Source organism: Patagioenas fasciata, chromosome 5 (assembly GCF_037038585.1).
Source record: "Patagioenas fasciata isolate bPatFas1 chromosome 5, bPatFas1.hap1, whole genome shotgun sequence".
Lineage (NCBI taxonomy): Eukaryota > Metazoa > Chordata > Aves > Columbiformes > Columbidae > Patagioenas > Patagioenas fasciata.
In genome coordinates, this window is record NC_092524.1 from 63,300,082 (window position 1) to 63,324,604 (window position 24,523).

The 24,523-nt window shown below is 42.3% G+C and overlaps 1 protein-coding gene across 2 annotated transcripts in view; it reads right to left on the minus strand.

Annotated features, from left to right (window-relative positions):
• The window catches only part of BRF1 (BRF1 general transcription factor IIIB subunit), a 179,969-nt gene that overhangs the window by 64,272 nt on the left and 91,174 nt on the right, over window positions 1-24,523 (minus strand). For both annotated transcript variants that reach the window (XM_065838810.2, XM_071809723.1), the window contains 5 exons: window positions 23,292-23,385; window positions 12,592-12,718; window positions 11,041-11,080; window positions 10,859-10,951; window positions 9,882-10,160 (listed from right to left, as the gene is read on the minus strand). In XM_065838810.2, the coding sequence (XP_065694882.1) occupies window positions 9,882-10,160; window positions 10,859-10,951; window positions 11,041-11,080; window positions 12,592-12,718; window positions 23,292-23,385 (633 nt within the window). The remainder of the gene's footprint in view (window positions 1-9,881; window positions 10,161-10,858; window positions 10,952-11,040; window positions 11,081-12,591; window positions 12,719-23,291; window positions 23,386-24,523) is intronic.

Genomic DNA, 24,523 nt, shown 5'->3' on the forward strand with positions numbered 1-24,523 from the left:
AGAAGGCCAATGGTATCCTGTCCTGTATCAAAAATAGCATGGTCAGCAGGACAAGGGCAGTGATCTGTACTCTGCACTGGTGAGGCCACACCTGGAGTATTGTGTTCAGTTCTGGGCCCCTCAGTTCGGGAAAGAGATTTAAGTGCTGGAGCGGGTCCAGAGAAGAGCAACAAGACTGGTGAAGGGACCTGAACACAAGAGCTATGGGGAGAGGCTGAGGGAGCTGGGGTTGTTCAGTCTGGAGAAGAGGAGGCTTAGAGGTGACCTCGTCACTCTCTAGAACTACCTGAAGGGAAGTTATGGCCAGGTGGGGATTGGTCTCTTCTCCCAGGCAGTCAGCAATAGGACAAGGGGGCATGGGCTTCAACTCTGCCAGGGGAAATTTAGGCTGGATATTAGAAAGAAATTCTTTATGGAGAGAGTGGTCAGGCATTGGAATGGCTGCCCAGGGAGGTGGTGGGTTCATCATCTCCAGAGGTTTTTAAACTGAGATTGGACATGGCACTTAGTGTCACGACCTAGTCAATGGACTGGAGTTGGACCAAGGGTTGGACTTGATGATCTCTGAGGTCTTTTCCAACCCAGTCAATTCTGCGATTCCCGTGTAGCCTGATCTAGGTGTTCCTGCTCCAGCAGGGGGATCGGACTGGATGATCTTTTGAGGTCCCTTCCAATCCCTAACATTCTGTGATTCTGTGATTATTTACTCTCTCATTTCATATTCATTCCCTTATTTCTGCTACACCCTTGTAAAGGTCTGGGTCTTTTGTCACAGAAAACAACAATCTTAAGTGCACACATTTCCATATGAAAGCTCAGCTTTACCTTAAACTGCTGACTTTAAAAGTGAAAGAATTTTCTGCTTCCTTTTAGCAAAACTTGGATGTGAGAACTCCCTGGAGTCAACTCTTTGCCATTTTTCCCAAAATTTGCAACTCCCTTCCCCACGCAGCCCATCAGCATCTCCTCATCCGACCGCTCCAGGCACTCCTGACCCAACACAGCCCACGCCATCCTAGATAAAAGCTCATTATTTTTGTTATTAATAACCAATCCAAAGCTGGTCTTCTATGGCTTCGCACCACTGTAATTAACGAACACCAAAAACTCTAAACGCAATTTTTTCAGCCCTACTGAATGTATTCGGGTGAGTCCATATGAAAATAAAATTAAATTGAAAAGCTGAAGAGTACAGTAGCCTCATGTTGACAGGTCAGTCTGGTTCCAGGTCAAAGCAGAGTCTATATTTGGCTGCTTTGATTATAATAGCTTACAGGATAAAAATTAAATAGCAATTATCTCATTGTCACGCAGGAAAAAAAAAGACCTAATAAATGAACCAATCCTAAAGTAACATTGAAAAACAAATTATTTCAAAAGCAATCAGGAGTAGTCAAATTCAGTTTCCAAAACGGTTTTTAATTGCCAACAGTGTCAACACTAATATTATTCCTCTATTGGATAATACATCCATTTTAGTTATGAAAGCACCTAGCAAACCAAAAATGTCAAACTACAATTATGCAAGGCTGAACTCCTGACTCTTTTGATCAGCAGTCTGTAGGGCCATATCTGAAATCCCTAATTACAAGGGTCATCTACGTAAGTCGCGGTCCAACCCACGCATAGACGTTTATCTTGACTACTATGACAGTCCTGTGGATTTCAGACCAACAGAAAAAACAGCTCAAGTGTGTAGGGGTGTGATGAAGTTAATTCTTAAGAGGATATAGGAATTAACTTTTCAAACTAAACTCAAAGCTACCAAACAAAAGCAAAACAACAAACCGCTACACAAAAATATGAAAGCCTCGCAGAAACAGAACTCCATTTGAAGGCTTCGCTTCGGTGCATTTTCAGTTGGCAGGTATTGCCTTTACCAGCTGAACCTGTACCACAAGAAAATAAAGTACGAAATGGAGGATTATTTTCGCTTTTTAAGAAGATGCAAGACAAATGTGAAGTGGTCAGGATCCATCACAGCACTGCACATGGATTTATTACTCATCATATTAAATCCAAAGTAGCTAAGCCTTGCAAATCTCTCTGCGCTGTACCTCCTCCTTCCAAGGGCACGTTTTGTGGCTCCTTGACCTCAGTTAATAAGTCTTTATTCTCAATAACAACTGAGACCAGGAAGCCTCCCTGAACTGAACCCAGGCCTCCACTCCTGACATTTCAGATAGCGTGATGAATTGCTCAAATAACATCCTCCTGAACAGGCAGCTTTCTGTGCAAATTTAACGTGCTCTCCATAGCCTTCATGCATTTTGCTTTCCGCAGCTCTCTTAGGAACAATTTCAGCTTTCAGTTGAGTTTTTTGGTGAAAGCCTTTTCTTCCTTTTTGGCAGAAGGGGCAGAGTAGGAATGTCCGTTTCTTCTTCAAACTGGCCACCTAACCAAATACCTGTGAGCATTAACGGGCTCACATTCTGGCAGGTGCAGAAAAAGGAAATATAATAAAATTCACATTCTAGCAGGGAGTTATTCCAGCCAGGTTTCTGTGTGCCTGTAGGTATCTGTGTCGTCACCCCACAACACCACGTCCCCCCGTCTTGTTTTAATCTGCAACCTATTTCAACCACGATTTAGGAGCAGAAGAGTGATCCCTGAGATGGTTACGCTTCCACAGGTTCCTTGAGAATCGGTGCACGGAAGGACAGGAGCAATTATAAATGCCCCTGAAAGTATCTCCCACACTGAGAATCCGCATCTTTTTATATGACAGGCAGTGCCAGTAGAAGAAAACCTTGAAAAGAAGCCACAACAAAATGAAAACCTTAGATGGGCACCTAAAAATGCTGAGGCATCTAAGTCAACCATGAAACACACTCCTCCCTTGCCATTTGGGGAACAACTGTTTTAGTAATTCTCTTATTTAGGTATGGGAAAAGGACCATTTCTAAAGCCCCAGCTGAGCTTCTGCTCTTCTCCCTACTTGCCCAGCTCTCTGCTCCTGGACATTTCCACCTCCTTAAGGCTCAGCCCAGGTAGAGCAAACAACAGTAGACCTGGGCTTTCCCTCATGGTGAGGGAAAACAGCTTTTTTGCCTTTGTTTTTTTCCTCAAGCAAGGGAGGATGAGGCCTTATGTGGCTGGTTAGCCTCATCAAAGGCCAACGTAAGGCTTTAATGCTACTCAAATTGAAAATAAAGCTGATTTTTGCATCATGCTTTTATCAGAGGAATTTCAGATACAAAGGACGTGTTGCCCACTGCCCACTCAGCAGTTGAGATGAGGCAGGAGTCAGGCAAAATAAAGTCCAAACAGAGAAAAGCTTTTAAAGATTACAAAACACTTCCCATTCCAGACCAGAATTTTATGAAAGAAAGGGGAGAGGGAGAGGGAGAGGGAGAGGGAGAGGGAGAGGGAGAGGGAGAGGGAGAGGGAGAGGGAGAGGGAGAGGGAGAGGGAGAGGGAGAGGGAGAGGGAGAGGGAGAGGGAGAGGGAGAGGGAGAGGGAGAGGGAGAGGGAGAGGGAGAGGGAGAGGGAGAGGGAGAGGGGACAAAAACACACTCCCCACACCTCAAAAAAAACAAAACCAAACAACAATCAGGCTAACAGGACAGCCAGGCTGGTCAGAGAATTCATTCACATGGGATGTGGCCAGTTAAGGTTTAGGAGATGGGTTTGGTCTGTTCAGCTCAGGAACCTGAACCCCACTCTCCATCCCCTTCTCCTGGCCACAGCATCCATTACCCTGGGGTAGTTCTTCCTGACCAAGCCTTCTGACAAAAATGACACACATTTTCCTATAAAGAGTGTCTGTATTCATAAATCAATCCTTTGGAAAATTCCTAAAACATCCACAAATGTTCTAAAAATGTATTCACATGCTTCAGCTTACGCCTTCACTCAAATTTATCTCCCTGATGGCTCTAACAAACTGCAGGTTTCTCTCCAAAACTCCTCTCTAGATTTGTTTGGAAATCTTTCAGCCAAACTATATGATTAGTTCTCATCCCTTAACCTTCCTAGTTACTCGCAGCATGAATATGGAATGAATTTATAGCATTCCTATCCTTGAACGAAATGCTAAGATCATGCATGAAGAAATGCGTACACAGATATTGGAGTAACACATGCACATGCAATACTTGTGTGTGAGTGACATACACAGTCAAGTAAGAAAAATCATGCCATCTGTAATTCATACTCAAGGCTTCAGGTATCAAAAAACCGCAGTCAAAGCAGCTGGTGGTCTCCTATTACCATGCTGGCTGCAGCAAGCTCTTCACATCTCATTAGCAGCATAATGAAGGCTCAATCAGGGATACAGTCTATCAGGACTGCCAAACATGGGCATACAGAGGCTAGATTAGAAAAATGAGCTGGTACCAAGGCTTTTATTGCTTAGATCTCAAAATTGGGAAAGAGCTGGTCTTGCCACAGAAAATATTTTCCAATGAGCAAGTGGTACACAGAGACAAAGAGCAAACCCTCAAAGTGCTCCCACAGCATCGCATGAAGAAGGTGGCACTGAGCAGGTCACACGCACTGCTCATTGCCACCGGTGGGGCTTAAAAACAGAAAAGCAACTGCAGCGTTGAAGCCAGAGCCAGAAGAAGAGCGATCAGGATGGGGACACACATGCTTGTGCTGATGACCAAGTGTACTTTGCATATGTAACACTATTAGTACTAAACTCAGCAGCTTTATTTCTGGTGTATGCAGTAATTATGATTTAATAGGGCTTCATAATGTTCTCCCTAATTACTGATTATATCTTTTCGTATACTTTTATATGCACATATACATTTACAAATTTTCAAACAGTTGGCGCTGATGTATTCAGACAAAATCTGAGGAAGAAAGGAGGATGCTGGAGAAAGAAACCAGGACAGCGAGGGGGTCAACACCACCTGCTGACGGAGCAGCAATGGCAAGAGCAGTGGGCCTGTCCCCGCCATGCAGGAATCCAAGCTGGGATCCTGATGGGACGAGCAACCCTCCTTGGCACACATGGCCACCGTTCTCCAGCCGTTTGCAGCTGGCAGGCCCCTAAGCATCCTTCCATACCAGCTCAGACCCTGCTGGAAATGTCATGTTCATGCAAACTTCCCTGCCCGCAGTGCTGCTGGCACTGGTCATTTGCTGCTGCCAAAGGGGGATCACAGAATACAGAATGTCAGGGATTGGAAGGGACCTTGAAAGCTCATCCAGTCCAATTCCCCTGCCGGAGCAGGAACACCCAGCTGAGGTTCCACAGGAAGGTGTCCAGGTGGGTTTGAATGTCTGCAGAGAAGGAGACTCCACAACCCCCCTGGGCAGCCTGTTCCAGTGCTCTGTCACCCTCATTGTGAAGAGGTTTCTTCTCAAATTTAAATGAAACCTCCTGTGTTCCAGTTTGCACCCATTGCCCCTTGTCCTATCATTGGTTGTCACCAAGAAGAGCCTGGCTCCATCCTCCTGACACTCACCTTTTATATATTTATAAACATGAATGAGGTCACCCCTCAGTCTCCTCATGCACACATGTATTTTCCTCACTGGGTGAGAGAGCTGAGTCTGTCCATGGAGGGATCCAGCAAGTGCCAGGACCCGGACAAAGTAAGAAGTGGGAGCTGGCAGCTGGGGGGGGATGAAATCCAGAGGACAAGAGCAAGATCCTGGAGGATGAGCCCATCCCTGTCTCGTATAACTTCATCTTTAGCCACTTTTCACGTTCTCCTTTAAGCAAGAAGTTGGAATGCACTGGTACACAGGGACAACTATTCGATCAATGAACGCTGTCTGCATGGGGTCTTTAACACCCACAGAAATCAATGGCAACATCTTTCGACCTCAGCCCGTGTCAGATTATGCCTGCAGCACTAATGGAGGCATAAATACAAGGAGCAATAAATGAGCAAACTATTAATTATGAACAAGTACAAAACCTTTCTCATGTATTCTTCGTGAAATTAGCAGCGAATGCGGTTAGCTGGGTGCCTAACCAAGCACAAGATGGTACATGCACGGTGATTTCTCACTGCAAAAGCCGCTCACTCTCATGAGGACGTGCAGGAGCACGTTCCCACCCACATACGCTATTTAAAACTACTGCCCTAAATGACTGCGTGTGAATTTTAATTCAAAACAAAAACTAAATCAGGTCTCGAACGCTACCTAGATTATGAAGGAGAAGGTATATAAAGTCAGTTGGTAACTTATACTCTGTATTTTACCTTTGTTTCTGTTTTTGTCAGACCTTCCTCACTTTTAGCCCTGGACAAAATTAAGTTTATGGCTTTTGATTTATGTGGCAAGAGATGAACTGCTGGTGCACAGCCAGCAGCGTGACATGGGAAGGACAGGGTGACAGCCAGCAAACATCAGAAGGACAGAAACAGCAAGAAAGACAATAAATTCTTTGAAGTGGTATAAATGGGACATAAAAATAAATTGCAATGGGAAATTTTACACCAAAGAGTGTATTTTTTGAGAACAGAGTCCATGGCACTTGACTGTGGCAACCTCCTAAAAGAAACAGTGCCCTGTTTGGAGGAACTGCAGAACCAGAAAGAACCCGTAGAATATGGAGGGGATGCTGGGATGCTGCACAGCCAGAAACACGGACAGACTGACCTCCAACCTTGAGTTCTCGCAATAAAGCACTTCCATAATGGAGGATAAGAAAGAAGTTCTTTGCAAAGACTCAAACAGATTTCAGCTTACGTGTCCCTGAAAATTAATATACTTTGTAGAAAAAAAACCCAGTCAAATGTAGTGTTTATTCTAAGCACTTTACTGTCTCAGACTCATTAACCTGGTACCTTACATGCTCTCTTTGTAATGCAAATTTGCTAAAATACTATGCTTTCCATAAAACATTCATATAGACAAGCTTACACTGCTCAAATACCAATATTAAGTGGAGCAAAAATACAGTAGTTTCTTCTTAATACTTGCGCTCTGCACCTAAGTCCTATCTGCCTAAGCAGTTTGTAAGAAACCTTCTGCTGTTGCTGCAGCCATCGTAGCACAAAGGTGGAAGATTTCCCAAAGCAGCTGATGTAGGCAATTATAAACTGAATTATCACATGCACAAGCCAAAGAAAAGACTTTGTAGAAGGTACCTACAGCAGAGGTTTATTTTGAGGAAGGGAGCTCATTACAGAGAGGAGATACCCTGCATTTAAGGGGGCCAAACATTGCACAGGCTGCACCTGCTTGTCAAGCTCTTGTTTAGCACCCACCTGCCCAAGCACGCAGTGTATCACTGTGTCTTATCCTCCCCACACAGCACCAGACACGACATTCCCAACCACTGCACTGACCAGACACGATACACCCATCCAGTAACACGTGGAGCCCAGCAGGAGACACAAATTCACGCCAACTAAGGTCTCCAACCCAACCTGACCCAGATGGTCCAGCTAGTGGAAGGTGACTCAGGGCTGGAGATGGATGAGGGGAGGGAAAGGCTCCTGGGTTATGACTTACACAGCTGCGGAAAAGGACCAAAACATCACCTTAAGGATGCAACATTATGATGACGCTCTCCCCACTCCAATGGACTTCGGTGTTGGAACACGAAATATCACAGCAAACCTATGGCCAGCTGAGAGTCACAGTGTAAATTACACTAAACTAAATTCAAATACACAGGCTAAACGGAGGAAGATTTTTGATCTTTTCTTCCTCCATCCACACGTACCAACTACTTTTGTTTTGAGATGATCTATAATTGTGCCATCTCAAATTAAACTCTCAGCAACTTCTCTCATCCTATTTTTAGATTTAAAAACTACTGCTTCCTTTTCAGCCTTAAAGAAGGGCCTGAAAACATAGAAATTGTCTAATTTTTTACAACTATACCAGTTGGCCTGATAGAAGGTACTACCTCCAGATACGAATCTTTCCTAGATTTCCCAGAACATCATTGCTTGGGGTGACAGAAACATCTTCACTGGGGCTCACAGCTAAGACGCACAGGTGACCAACTGGGGGGCATCTTAACAAGATGTTTTCTTTATTCTACACAATAACATGACAACTGCAAGCCAGGTGTACCTCCCAGTCTGTCTGCCAGCTCCCAATCGTCCAAAACACACAGAGGTTCTGCTGCTGCTCCTGAACCCAGATGACTTGGAGGAAACCAGGTCCTCAGGGGGTTGACACACACACACCGTGATGTGCCCACAGCACGTTGGCATCACATGGCAAGGGCTTGGAGACTGGGAACTGCACCCCAGCATGACTATCCCACAGTACAGACATGAAGTTAGTCTGACTTAACGTGAAACTTTAAAATTATTAAAATAAATAAGCAGTCGCTGAAAAAAAATGAAAAGTTTGGAGCAGGATGTGCAATCAAAACACAACCAAAACATTAATTCAGCATATGAGCTTCGCAGAACATCAAGAAAATAAGTACTTGTTCGAACACCCGCAGTGATTTCTCAGATACATTAAGAGAATGAACATACTGAAACCTATTCGGTTTTGAAACTCAGTTCATTTGGCACAATGCTCCACTTTTGAAAGAAAACAAACAGCAAATGCAGACAAGCCGTGGCATGAGCAGCCGTGCCTTCTCCTGCCCACCCGCCTGAAGCTCGACTCCGAGGAACACACCTGGCTACAGCAGCTTCATTTCATCTCTAACCTCAGTCCTCAGCCTGGCCATTAAAACGGTCAATAGCAACGCCAGCTGAGAAACGTCCAGCGCTGGCAACTCATTTTTACAGGTCACCGGTTAGCCAGACAACAACAGCTCCTAGCCATTGCTGACCTCTCGTCGACATGAACTGCTGATTTCCAGGAGAAAGACAAGCCACGAGCCATCCATTTTCTTAATTGTAATTAAAACAAACCCCAAACCACTCAGCTTTTCTATATGATTTCGTCTGTACAAAATACAAATGTGCAATCACCCTGCTATGTTTCTGGGATGCAAACACTAACATAATAAGAACCTGAACACATTCAGTTCATTGTATGAAATTATTGTAAGTAGGTGCTGTTGAACAGAAATTAGCATCAGAACAGTTTGGATAACAAAATGTTCTGCCACATCAGCCCCCAGGTAAGCTGACAAAAGAGATTTGGACAGTTGTGTCTCATGATGGAAAAATCAACCGTGATAAAGAAAAGAATAAAATGCCCTTTAGATAGGTGCCATTCTCAGTGTCATTAAGATGCAAAAGGAATTTTTAAAAATGCCATCTCCATAAAGCACAAGCGCACATAAGGAAAAGCAAACAAACCTGCCTGGATGACTGGCTGTTTGCAGTGTTGTCTGCTTTAAGGGCTCTGGTAAAATTGCCTGCCTTAACTGATCTGTCCTGCTCCCACTGTACTATACAGAGCCATATGTTACAAATAGATCTGGGAGTTTTAAGAAAAATTGAGCAAAGCCACCAAAACACACACCAAAGCTGGTATAAAATTAAAAAACATACAACCAGTTATTTCCTCATACAAACATATTAACTATTTGCAAAGATCCTCAATCAGAGAGACAGCCTGCATCATGCAGTAACATGTCTCTTGAGAACGTTTGCATTGATCTAAAATTCTCACACTTGGGTTTTAATTCCCAGTCATATTTACAGGAATCTGCTTCCTCCACTTTCCTAATTGAGACTGCATGGCTTGAAATATGCCCATCAGCTCTCATATGACTGCAAATCTACTCAACTAAGAGAAACACATTCTCAGGCTTCAGAAAATAATTTGGCACTCCAGATTTTCCTGCAGCCTCCTGATGCCAACAACCAACATCAACGACCACGACCACCGGTCCCATCCAGCCCCACAGCTCCTGCACCTCAACGTTACAGTGATTCATGAAACCGCTGCCACAGGAACCATCAAGATACATGGAAATGACACAATAAACCCACAACTGGCTGCATATGTCCAGTTTCCATTCTGAGCTGAACTGATCTACTCACCAGGCTCCTGGTCCTTAGTGGAGATACATTCCTTTATGGACTCCGTTATGCCAAGACTAGCTGCGGTGGGTAGCGGGCCAAGCAAGGATTCCAGGGCGGGCGGTCTTACAAAAGCTTGATTTCCATTTTTGCATCCCCCGTCTTCATTTCTTTTAACTCCATCCTTCTCATGCAGTTCATTACAAAAGTCCTTGTTTAAGTGATTAGCAGCTGCTTCCAGTTCTTCATCTTCTGCCTCCTCCTCTCCAAGTATGCTAGAGGTGTTATCTTCTATAGAATCTGTAAAGGAAAGGAAACCCCAACAGATCATTGCATGCCATCTGTTACAGAAATGAAATAAATAGAGAGGCATTCACTTAAAGAATAAAAATCTTTAGAGAAAATCTGTAGAAAAAATACATAATATTTTAGCACGATCTATGAATACACGGAGTCTCCAGCTGCTCTTCAAATTCATTACCTTGGCTATTAAAATGTATTTTCGTAAATACAGTCATCATTTAAAACAAAAGTATTCGGTTATCAAATTATGGCAGGTAAAAGGGCTTTGCAAGATAAGTCAGCTACTTACTGGTATAATTACAAATCTAAAATAGCCAGTTCAACCTGTTCAAAGCCCTTCCTTATCAAGTAGTCAACTGGGAGATCAGTTGACAAAAGCGTCTACATATCTGTCCACTGCATTTTCAGTGATGAAAGGAACATTCTCAGGTGCCAGTGCCGAGCTTATACCGCACCAGGAATGAAAAATAGCTTAAGTCATTAATGAACTGTCATTGTAATGAACAATGTAGTTGTTTTGAAGATTGATACTTGAACCAACTAATTGGCAGAGAGAACCCCAACGCAATATATATCTTATACTACGAAAACATATATATCATCACATTTATCACAATAAAGTTCACACACTTAAGGCTGCCTGCAAGATCTGAACCCATTATTATTTCAGTAGACACAAGACTTTACACACTTACCATCTCTAGTGAAATTTGCAAATACACCTTTTGCTTTTGGTCGACTGTTTTCTAATTCAATCTCTATTTCATCTTGATAGCTCGATATTTCACCTGTAGTGTTGAAATAAAAATAAAACTCAGCAATCATTGATGTAATTTTGAACAAATGAGTGATACGTTACACTAAACACAACTTATACCTTCAAAATCCTCCAGCTTTTTTGATAGCGCCTTCTCAAGCTGAAATGAAAAGAAACAAAATAAACATGAAATTACTAAAAAAAAAAAACAACTTTGTACTGTTTGTGAGAGAGACACAGAATCATAAAGTATTTTAAAAGCAATAAACAGGTTTTGAATCCCAACTCAAACTACTTTGTAGTGTCAGACAGGTAAGACAGACAAGTTCCAAAATACTGACTGACTTCAAATGTTATCTCACCCATCTCTGTACTTCAAAAGGAAGCTTCACTCTGACAAGCTGCAAATAAAAGGCCCCATCCTTCAGCAGTCAGACTCGGTGACTGTAGATGGGAGCAAGTGCAAGGACAGTGCTGAAATTGCAGTGCCCGGGCCAGAGAGAGCGATGGCAAAGAGAAGGACTGACTTAAACACCCAGCAGGCTCTTGAGAACATCACAAACACGCCTACAGACCTTTAAATGATAGCATATTTAGAACAGTAAAAAACAAAAGCCCCAAAAACCTAATAATGTCAGAATTGGCTACGACAAAGTCAAATCTTCTCCTCTGGTGCCAGCTTTAGCTCATGGTTTGTCAAGAAATTAAGCCACATGAGAACTCATCTCTGTGGAAGCAGGTGTTGTACCACACAAAAAAAAACCCCAGCAGTCTCATTAAAGTAATTGGGTTATTGTTTTCATATGTGTTTTTTAAAAAGTTACATGTAATGGCACTTCCCCTGATCACAGGTATCACCTTAAAAACACCTTTGCACCCCTGATCCTTGCTGACCAGGCTGGAAGAGCACATACAGTACAGAAAAGAGAAGTACAGACTTTAGGACAGCTACTCAAGACCTCCATGCCACAAGCTCAGCTTAACTTGTCACATGAGAGCCTCCCGTTTTGTAAGGACAAAGAAGATTTGATGCTTTGCTAAAAGGTCAGGGTGCAAGAAGGGAAAGGCACACGCAGCAGGAAACCAAGCATAAAGGAGATAACAGTGCTGAGTGTAACTGCAGCAGCTTGTAAATGGGGGGGCACCCGGGCGGAGTGTGCTGAGCCCCCACTGACAATACAGCCATCGTGGGCTGAGCACCAAACACCAGTTGCCTGCAAAACACAGAAGCTCAGCTGGTGCTCGTTTGCTTGGTCACCCAGATGTCTTGATCTGTGCTAACGAGAGCAGCAAGTCTGTATGTCCCACAGCAGCTGGATAAGCCAGTTGACATCCTTCAATCCCTCATCAAGGAATGTTTAAAGTTACATTAGAAGCTAAATATCTGAAAGGGCAGGGAGCAAATATTCTATAGGAGAAAAACTTCTATATATATTTTGTTTAATTGGGAAGCTATCTCTTTGACAGTAAACCAAAAAATATCCTTTAGTTAATGGGTATCATAAGCACTAAGGCTCACCCTTTTCTTAGGAACCTCAAAAGAAATGTAACTAAACCTTATCAAATGCTGCTCAGTTTGGATTTAGTATTAACTATTAACCAATTAAAAAAAGGAATATCCAGAGGGAGGAGAGAGGAGAGAATACAGAGAACATTTGATTCAGAATTCACCTGCTGTATCTTCAGTTTTCTTTGACCAGCTGTAAATGAAGGAGGGTCGCATTCTTCTTCCAAGTCAATCTTCATAAACTCATCTATGGTTAGCTGACTTGTCGGTGTGTCTTCAAACTCTGTCAACCTACCAAAGCATACAGCACATTACCATAACAACTCTAAGAACTTCTTTAAAAGTAACAAAACTTATCAAACTGCTATGTTACAGAATAAACATACCATCCTTAGAAAATTTGGCTCCGATGCAGAATACATTAGAACTGATACTAATTGTTTCATCTGCTGCAAAGAAAGTATATTTTCATATCGCAAATTAGCTTTTGGTTTATTAGACTATGTAACATACGCTTCCTTCAATGAACAAAGTCTGAACAGAAACATCACAGCCACTAAGGTCAATTAAGTATAGACTGAGAAAACTGAGACAAGAAACGCAGCCCATTCCTCCTGTCTCATCGCTTTTGTTATCAACAACAGCAATAAAACAGATTCCCAAACTACAATGTTTAGGAATATGATAAAAAAATATTCCTGATAGTCAGCATGATTAATTTATGCAAAGCAAATGTTAAAGTAACGTGTCTTCAGGAGACTGGAAGAGGGACAAGAAGTAATCTTCCCAGGACACACAGAAGCAGTAGTAAAATAAAGAGCTTGTCCACACACTGCACAGATGGAATAGATTAATCCATGTAATTTCACTGTAATATACCTTGTATCTGCGTAATGTTCACATTTTGAAAGCTCCTACCTATGTGAGATGTAGGACTAGATCCATGGGGAACTGCCATGAAAGCAGCTGAATCTTTCAAAGCAACTGAATCTAAAATGAGACCACGTTGTCATAACTTCATCCACGAATTTCAGCATTTTATACAGGTGGTTGAGAATGAGCACATCCATTTCACAGATGGAGAAAGCGAGACAAAAGGTTAAGTACAAAGCCAGGTCAGGAAATGTCTGGCAGAATGCTCTTCTGACAGAAAGTGCCCTTTTAATAATATCAACATTTTCCATGGGAAAACAGCAATGATGGGTCTGCAGCTGCTTCACTGGAATATTCCCACCTTCCAGAGGAAGCACAGCTGACAACAGCTTCCATCTGCAAAGCTAGGAAACTAAAAACAGTGATTCTGTACTCCCAGCACAGGACCCTTCAGCATTTTTCCCCCTCAAAATGCAGTTGTGGTTTTCTCTTTTGCCTCCAACTGTAATAGAACTCCTTCCAAAGAGGGAGTTTTCTCTAGGACAGAAATTCAGTTTCATAGAATCATTTCAGTTGGAAGAGACCCTCAAGATCATTAAGTCCAAAGATCATTAAGTCACAACCTAACTCAAGCACTGAACCATGTCCCTAAGAACCTCGTCTAAACACCTTTTAAACCCCTCCAGGGATGGAGACTCCACCACTGCCCTGAGCAGCCTGTTGCAGTGCTTGATAAGCCTTTCCATGAATAAACACTTCCTAATATCCAATCTCAACCTTCCCTGGCGCAACTTGAGGCCATTTCGTCTCATCCTGTCACTTGCTGCTTGGGACAAGAGACCATTACCCTCCATGCTGCAATCAACTCCATGTTTCCAACCAACTCCAGGGTCAAAGCCAAGAGCACGGGGCCACACTCTCCCTCAACATCCTCATCAGCACCATTTTTTTGATAAACTGAGGAGGAAGACAAGACAGCCCATACAAAGGGATGTAACTTGAGGACACTTTGCCTATAGACACTCTGCTCCTGGAACAGAGTCCACGGGCCACAAGCAGCATCTCATGCCATGAAACGCACAGGGAGAGCAGGGCACCTCCATGTGAAACCAACAGCAAGGAGCACGCTGAGCCCAGGCACAGCTCTACCCACCACAATTAGTGCTGTCAGCGAGAAGAAAGCCTCTGAAACCTAGTCTTGCTTTTGGAGTGCCCCAAATTAGCCATGTATTTGAGAATGACTGACAACCCAAAACCATCCCTCGGAGTACCGGGGACCAGCTCCCTCCTCCTGCCTTTCAGATCAAATTGGAAAGGCGAGGAGGATGCTGTTGGCAGCAGCAGCACCCAGCTTTTAATTAACAGAGTAGAAATCTTGCTCAGTGTTAACAGGCTTCCAGCATGCACTACCCACCTTCCAGGAGGGAGCCTCATCACCAGGTTAGAGGAAAAACCTGGCCAGGCATTGTTATTGTTATTTTAATTCAGGATTCATTTAATGTCAAATCCACGCACCACTTTAGGAGCAAGGATCTTCCCAGCCACCATCATTAAATTATCATCATCCACCTCTCCACATATGAATCATGCAGTCACAAGTAGTCCTACTTCAGTCACTTCAAGACTTTTCCTCCAACCAGCCTCGCCTCATTAAAATGTGATTCTCTTCCCACTGTAAAAAGCCAACATGCACTTTGGCAAAGGCTCCCGGTTTGTTTACCCCACACTTGCTCCGAGTTTGAGATGAGCAGCCAGACCCTGAGCCAAATCAGCAACACCTCCAGGCGTGCAGAGCAACACAGAAAACACCAGCAGCAAAACCAGTCACTTATGGAGCAAGATTGGGGATAAGATGACCATGCCTGGGTTTCAACACTTAACCCCGTGCAAATGTCTCTGTGGACACCTGAGGTTCCACCTGTCCCTCTCCTTGCCCACAGTGTCGTGTGACTCATGTCACGTACTCACATCGTCCCCCATGGGCGAGCAGACACGCCGGCAGCTGTGGCATCGGCTTTAGCACCAGCGCCAGCTTCAGCCCTGAGTGCTGGAGTTACGTTATGGACGGACTCAATGATCCTGAGGGTCTCTTCCAACCAAAATGATTCTATGACATGCCAGCATGGGCCTCTCCTAAGCCCTTCAGTACATCTGCGCTAGGACAGGGCTGAGCTACCTCATGGTGGTGCTACCGAGGAGCTCAATCCCACGGCACAGAACTCAGCCCCGTGCCCTCCTCTTCCTCAGCCCTGACCCAAGCCAGACAGAGCAAGGACTCAGCACCCGGCGGTGTCAGTACAGCCCCACGGCAACCCCAAATTTAGACCAGCACATTATTTCTTCACTTCTTGCCGTCCTTAAGCATGAGGCTCCAGCCTTCCTCCTGAAACAAAGAACCATCCCTGAAGGTCGGGATCACAGCTTGAGCATCACCTCTGTGGGAGAGCGAGCTGCTCGCTTAACACTTTCTCCTTTAACTTGATATAAATAAACACCTGCGTTTGCCAACCACTTGCCTGCCTCAACATTTTACATTGGCTGATATCTTGTCTACATATTTTTAAGCATTTCTTTAATTTTATCCAGTGTTTGGACACATGACACCAAGGCAACAAACTGATGCACGCAGCAGTCTGCACCGCGTGAAACAAGGTAACATTAGTTTGGCAGCTAAGAAAAACTGATGCAACCCTAATTATAAGCACAATAATTTCAGGGGCGAGGGAGTGCCCTCATGAAAAAAAAATAGCTACGGGCTATTTTTTACCTTCCACACAAATATGATATCCAGGTTCATTTTGCACTTTTGTTAATAGATTAAAAAAACCAACTACTAAGAGTTGCCATTTCAAGTTATGCACAGAAGGAGGAAAATAAACAGATATACAAATTAAGACATTATTTCCTTGGCACAAATTCAAAAGGGCTCTAAAAATTGAAACTGAGCAGATAAGTATTTTCTATTTATAGTCAAAGCAGAGGCAACCACTACAGCTCAGGCTAAGATTCAACTTCCAGTATAAACTCTCCTCTTACAGTTTCTCACAGCAAACTCTTTCAATCAAATTCCCTTGGGAGAAAAGCTTTTCCAGAGCTTGGTGTCATCTGCCCCTAACCCCAACCCTTTTTTCCAAAGAAACATTTCCACGGCTTTTGTTTCATCTGTTGATAGACAAAACCACACCTCCTCTTCTGATGAAGCACTTTTGTGCACAATACAGCAAACCAATTCTGTTCACACTTAATTTAGCTCCCAATACGGGAAAATGGGTCAGTCATTTTGAAGTTATGAGCACTGTATTTTTTTCACTTCGTTTTGTTCCAGGGATCCCATCCAGTGAAGACTTATGAAACCAGTCGACAGCTAAGGCAAGAAATAAAAGCTCCTGTGTGCAGCTAGCTGCTCGGTTTTAATGTTTAATTGAAATTCTGCAGCAATGGGGTGCGACAAAGCACGTAAAAGAACAAGGTTTTCTGGAGTGCAACTCATAAATGCTTCAGGAGTCCAAGTTCAAAGTCCAAGAGGGACTTCTAAGCAGAGATGACTTAGGAAAAGCCCCAGCATCGTCCTACGTATGCACAGCCAGCACCTGCCTCCAGAAACAGGCAGCACCGAGCAGATGTGTCTTGTGCTGGACCTCTATACAGAAGGGCAAACTCATTATAACTTGAGAGACAATTGTTTTTTTTAAAGAGTGAACGTGAAACGTAGCCCAAGCGGTCAGCCTGCAAGTAGTGCTGAGTCTTTTTAAAGTACCTGAAATACTTGATTAATGGATATTGAAAAGTACTAAGCAGAATATTGGCATATTGGTAGCAGAAATAAAAACAAACAAGCAAACAAACAAAACCAAACCAACCAACTAACCAACCAAACAAACTTTATTGCAAGATAAGCTAATGGTGGTAATTAAATTCCCCTGCTTTTTCCCAAACTAACAATACAATTAAACCCCTAAGTAATAACCTACATGCTATCTACATAATCCTAACTGTCACATCAATTATGAATATTCTAGTAATAGATCAACTGATTTGACAACTTCAACATTTGCAAACTCCAGAAAAGTGATTTACTTTTGTATCTTAGTGAAGGACCAAAATATTGCAGCATGCCCCCACTGTTCTAATTTAACGTTCATCAGTGCTGCCTACCCCGCTAAACCTGTGCACTCACTCATAGGAAAGAAGTTCAAAACTGGCACTGATGTGGAAAACCATCGCTAGTTTTTATACTACAAAGTCAACATTCTATTGCATCATCCTTCTCTCCCCTGTTTATTCCCAAGCCATACAATGTTTATGTATGAACTATTTATGGAACTATGTAAACACATACCCTAAAAGTGATACTTAATACAGTGATGCTTAATACATTACATTAAAAGTTTCCTAGTATTCATCAGCATGCAAACAAACAGAAGTGTAATCTCCTTATATGTAATCATTGTACATATATATAATTTTACATGTACTTGCAGCAATATAAAAAAGGGTATTTTTAAAGCCTATACGAATAAGTATCTCATTAATGAAGGTAGGGACAAAATTAGAGGCGATCCAGTCACTGTGGTTTTTCAACTTACACCTTATCACCTGAGCTGTGCTACATTAGTCTGGCTGTGTTTCCAGCCCAATGCAACTGTAAAGAGAAACATTTTCACTTAAACAACTTCGGCTACATTAATACATTTCACCTCTTTTTGCAAATGAGTAAGACCATGCACACACAGAGTCATTAACTGCTAATTAATTGGTGTCTGATAATTTATGGTGCCCATTTGCTCTGTCGTTTTTCTAAGTATTAAAGAACAGGTACCTTGAAAGATTTATTGTACTAAATAAAAGCACCCTTTAGAATTAGCTCCTTTTAGTTGCTTACACTAAAACAGAGATTTAAAATTATCACAAATTCGTTAGCATAAATTTTAAAGCCCTGATTGTACAAACGCTCACACATGCAGTTAACTCAGGTTAACCCGTGCACACGCGGCTGGCCCACCAATAATCCCACCGACAGGTCTCCCTGGGCATCCCGGCGTCTGTCAGCCTAAACAACCTGCAATGTTTTGTTCTTGTTTATGTTTTGTTTTGCTTTTCCCCCGATTCAAGTGTTCCCACCATGCTAACACAACAAAATGCTTTAGCATTCCTTCATATTTTGTTCCATTAGCGTGGTTCCTCCACTATGGTCTGTCAAAAACCCTCTATGATCTCCTGGAAAAGAAAAATAGTGTGCTGCTTCATTTCTTACCAGCCACTCAGATGAGGAAAATTAGACACAGAGAAAACTGTTTACAAAATCTGAGTTAGTGCTAATAAGTTAATTATAGTATCCAAAGTAACAGACACCAAATAATTTTGAAATTACATTTTTTAAATAAGTATGAAGTACTAAAATATATTAGGAATCTAATTAATGTATTAGTTTACTAGCTGTACAGAAGCCAGATTCATAATGAGGAATGCTGCCTGTAAAATTGGATTCCTCAAAAATAAAACCTTTTTTCATTAAAACAGACAATCCAACTTACAAAGGTATGCAACACCAACCTGCACGGATCAAGCTGCATTTTACTCACCATACTGGAAAGATTTCCAGCAATCACCTATAAGTCACTTGAAATGACTTAATTTACTTTCCCAGCTTGTCACAACCGCAGCCAGCGAAGGAGCTCCAGGGCTGCTGACCTGAAATCAGACACCACCACAAGCTCCTTCATGTGAAGGCACTTGCCCAGTTTTCTGAGAGTTTCTCTCCACACCACACTTAACCAAGAGCACTTCGGCACCTCCGACGTTCCGAGCATCCTCTACCCCTCTCTGTGCTCAAACACCTTTAGGAAACAGCTCTCACCCAACCCATCAGACACAGGGGTTTAGCACGGCTTGGATCGCAGCTGAACACAGACTTCTTCGTGCCTTTCCCTTCAGTCCTGCCCTCGATACAGCTTTGGCGATTTGGAAAATGTCACCTCGCAGCCACATCGCAGCTACACAGGTCCCCGTTACCTTCTCCTCCCGTCCCGACTCCGGACGCACGCACCGACCTGCTCCTCACGGCGCCTGCGCGGCTTGAGACCGCGTTGGGAGCTTGGGCATGAAGTTTATGTGAGCTACATATTGCAGCAACGAAAATAAGAAAAGCTGCAGGCGATACATTTATCTCTATGCATGAATATTTAATTTTCTTTCCAGAAAATTACCAACGCAGTGATTGAAAGAGCCGTAGCTGAGTCGCCAGGATGTGAGCAAAGGACCTGCAGTATCTCCACCCAGCCTGGCAGAAGCCATTCCTTTGTAAGAAGTCCCATCTTCCTTCCCCAAAAAATGCTATTTTGTTGCAAGAAAAAACATTCACCTCAAAAACGAGCCCTTTAAACCCATTCTAGCCTTTCATTCCAATTCCTTCTAAAATGAAGCTTTACTTCTAAGTTCATCACAAATAGGTTTTTTAAGAGATAGTATTTAATGGAACTGAGAAGAAATACTTTTTACGTAAAAAGCAGCTCAATTTAAAGATAAAGAGAGCAAGCCAAAGCATAAAATGCAAGTGTTAACAAAGATAAGCTGATTTTTTTTTAAATTTCTATTGAAGAAGTGCGTAAGATCTTCAAACGGGCCACACAGTGTTGGATAATGGACAAATATCACAAAAATTATTCTCACTGCAGATAAGACAGAATTTAATATGCAGAGAAGTTATGTAATAGGTGAATAAATAGATGAAGGGGCAGAGTGTGTAAAGGTTAAAAAGGCAGCAGCGAAGACAGGTGCATTGAACACAGGCACAAACGTGAGGATTAAACTAAACAAAAGGGTTGCGGTTATTAAAAGTTAATTTCTGCTGTCTCCACAGATGATTATACAGAAAATAACAATTTGACTAATTAGTTAATATTTGTACGGTACTTTGAATATATAAAGTGATATATAAGTTAATATCATTTCAATTAGACTGGAAATAAGATAGACTTATCAGTGCATTTATTAATATTTAATATGTTCGCTTTTAACAACAGCAACAAGCTTTACATTTTAATTGTGTGCTTCAGAACATAAAGCTAGAAGGCCATGTGAAGTAACTACAAAGTTTTCTTACCACAATCCTACCAAAAAACATGCACATAAAAAGTAAACACACACTGGTTTTTAGCCAGATGGTGAAATTATGAACTCTTGACTCAAAGATGGGTGACGGGGTCCACGGTTTGTTGTTTTTTCTTTTTAAAATTGCCCCTTTATGATCATGTCCTTCATGCGCAGATGAGGCTCTTACAGACATGGTTTAGTGCCAGAGTTAGGTTAATGGTTGGACTTTATGATCTTGAGGGTCTCTTCCAAACAAGATGATTCTATGATTTTATGACCTGAAGGCATGCCACATTTTTGTGAACCTCCTCCCAAGAGCTGCTCCTCTGGTACGCGGCAATGAAAGAGGTGATCAACTACGGGCACGTAGGGCTCGATGGACAACAGGGTGAACTAATCCCCTTTTAACACGGTCGCATGAGCTGCATTGCCTGGGATTAGAAATAGCGCCTTCTCGGGGAATCACAGAATGTCAGGGACTGGAAGGGACCTCAAAAGATCACCCAGTCCAATCCCCCCGCCGGAGCAGGAACACCCAGCTGAGGTTACACAGAAATGTGTCCAGGAAGGTTCGAATGCCTGGAGAGTAGGAGACTCCACAACCTCCCTGGGCAGCCTGTTCCAGTGTTCTGTCACTCTCACCATGAAGAAGTTTCTTCTCATATTGAAGTGGAACCTCCTGTGTTCCAGTTTGAACCCACTGTCCCTTGTCCTATCATTGGTTGTCACCAAGAAGAGCCTGGCTTCATGCTCCTGACACTCACTCTTTACATATTTATAAACATGACTGAGATCACTCTTCAGTCTCCTCCAAGCTAAAGAGACCCAGCTCCCTCAGCCTTTCCTCACACGGGAGATGCTCCACTCCCTTCATCATCTTCATGGCTCTTGCTGAGATTCTTCCCAAAAGAAGCAGCCAAGCAGGCTTTCTTAAAAAGCATCACTCCCATATCCTCAGCCAAGCCAAGGGCCAACACAGCCTTACAGATTTCTGCCACAGAAATCCTTCAGCACCAAAAGCAAATCCAGCTACATGGCTCCCCAAGAGTCATGTAAACCAACTGCGAGCTAAATCAAACCACCCAGCAGAACCTGCAGGTTGGACGTTTCAGCGTTCTCTGGACCCTGGTTTGATTTGGTTTGGGTTGGGTTGGGTTGGGTTTCCCTTCAAGAGCAAACCCATCTGCAGTAGTTGCAGCATCCAATGTCCATCGCCGAGCGCTCACCCAGTGACACTCAACACCTTCACAATGCACAAAGCAGCCATAGCTCTTTACAAACCTCGGTAACTATAGCAATAATTAAAAGGAAATAAAACTGTACACCAAACTGAGAAGCAAAGAAATTTTTAAGAATGTGAAACAAGTGCTTATTAATTTAGACAACTTCTACCTGATGGCTTTTTGAGAGGAATTCTTGAAAGAAGAGGGAAAAAAAATGGAGTGCAGAAAGAGTTATTCGAAGGTATTTTTTATTTGCCTTCATTAAATGCTATATAACATCCTCTTATTTGAAAAACATCAATCAAATTTATAGATTCGTGATAAATACAGTTGTAATTATAGCTGCCTGAAAATAATTCAGCTGTCACATTTACCCTGTCAGAGTAAATAACGCTGTCATTTTAGTTGATGTGTGTGACTTGAGTAAACATTTCAAAGCATGAATTTTGAAGTAAGATTTCTCCGCTTGAAACAATTGCTCAAATTAATTTTCCTTCCAACTCTAATTTATTATGCTTATTTTCTTAGTAAGAGCGACCTCTTTAACTATTTAACCAAGGCATCTTGAAGTAGATTGTAGATGCATAAATCATTAATCATACAAAATGCACATTATAAAACATGACCTATCGACCAGGTAAAAAAATGTGGCATTTGTACTGCTCCATCCTTATTGTTGTAGTACCTTAAAGCACTTCAAACACTTTAAATTTATCCCTATATCACCCATGCAGGGTAGGGAAATAGTATCATTCCTGTTCCACAAATTAAGATCTGGGGCAAAAACATTTTTCATCATTAAGAAGCGAATATGATTAACGAGTATTAGACCCAGCTGGGTGTGCTTAAGCTGGTCTGACTGAGGTAGAAAAGAAAAGTGAGACACCAGGGGAGCTTTCTAAAGAGAAACCTTAGTAGAACAAACTTCAGAATATATTGGTGGTACAAACATTTCCAACTGGGGCAACAGAAAGCATTGGTCAATTTTTACTGAACCCACAGGGAAAGAATATGTTACAACTTTTCAAAACTAAAATGAGGGAAACTGTGTGACTGCTTACTTCATCAAAATATGGAAAACACTACTAGATGCTTAAAGAAAGATAAACAAATGCAAAAGTACTTGGGAATTTCCAACTTTCAGCCTCACGTTCTGCTGATATTTCCACTTCGGACCCTTTCAGTGAACTTACCATTAGACAGAGTGCGCTGTCTTCTATTTATTAGCAGTGCAACTGTATCAAAAATGAACACTTCAGCAAAATATTTTGAAAAGTTCTGTTCAATAACAGCAAAAGGACAAGACTTTTAGGCACTGTATTCTGGATTAATGAAAAAAAAATCCCCCAGTACCTCCTCAGCTCTGAGAGTCAATCAATTATTTCTTCTGAGGACATGACAACACTGTTAATAATTCTGACCCAACGCTTTTTGCCTTCAACTCTTCACCTGTTAAACGGGCACATTGCTCTTTACCATCTTTGCTGAGCATTTGAGGCCTTACATAAGAGGCAGGTGTTAGTACTTAAAAATGACCAGCTAAAACATGTTGTACTTATTTTATTCTTGGCACTTCTGACAATAAAAAGAACCTGGTTTTCTGTGATATACATTCGTTTTAGACTACACTTTTCAGTACTATAAACGAAAGATAAAAGCAATAAAACCGCACTGACCTTTTCCTTAATGTAGACTCACAAACCTTGACCACCCTGATGACCTCTTTAACAGTACGTCGGAAATCATGCATTCTTGCTGCCACTAGCAGAGCTAGAGAATAAGCAGGAAAGTCAGTGTCACAAAGAGGAAAAATTACTGAAGAAAAGCAGAAAACAGATAACTATACCCTCTCTTTGCCCAGCCTTCAGCTAAGGAGCTCTAAGTGCTTATGTTCAGTTGTGTCCCTGAATCCAAGTGATTGACTTCACAATCTTTGCTTCCTACCGAATAAAATTAAGCTGATTGCAAACTGCACCCTGGAAAGTTCTGTGCTTTAGCATTGGGGAAACCAAGGTCAGCTGCCTGAATACAGCACAAGTACATCTCATTGGTCACATATTTTCAAAGTTCTCAACTCTTTTTTAGCAGAATTTACTAGTCCTGAATAAAAAGATCTCTAGTGAACCCTTCCAGAAGCCAGAACTGAATCCACTTCAGCTGTTACCCTCATTGCTGTCACCACTATCAATGTCCCAAGTGCCCAAGGGCTCTCATGCAAGACCCTCCACATAGCCAGACAACAAGCACTGGCTGCGTTTACATTAGTGTGTTGATTCAGCGCATTAACTCCATTTTGAAGCATCACCCTCACTTACCATGCAGCAGCTCAGCACTCAAAACCAGTTTTAAGCACATAAATGGGTCTGAGCAACCTGATCTGGTTGAAGATGTCCCTGCTTATTGCAGGGGGTTGGACTAGATGGCTTTTGAAGGTCCCTTGCAACCCTAACTATTCCATGATTCTGTGGGAACACCAGGGGCTGAACTAACAACCGGTGGCTCAGACAATGTGTGGCACGTCTAGACATGGGGGCCAGGGAACCAGGCTAAATCCAGTCCACAGCAAACCACATGAACTGCATATTGTGTGGATGGGGACTCTGCATCACCTGCTTCATTCTATTGATCTGTGTCTGCTGAATCAAATTACTTGCTCATGTGGATATAGTAGTGAATCAAAGACCAGGCTGTTCTCCCATAGAGTTTATATTCAATTTTTTTGCAATGTGCAATAAGCAAGTAATAACAAAAAGGGGCTAGAAACTTCAAGAAGATTGTATAGTCCTGGGTTCTCTAAGGTTTGAGCATTATTTCTCATTCCAGCATGAAAATATAAGACATTTCACATAAAATAAAGTGCATATGTGAACTCTGTGACTATCTACAGTCTTCGTTACTCTGACCTCAC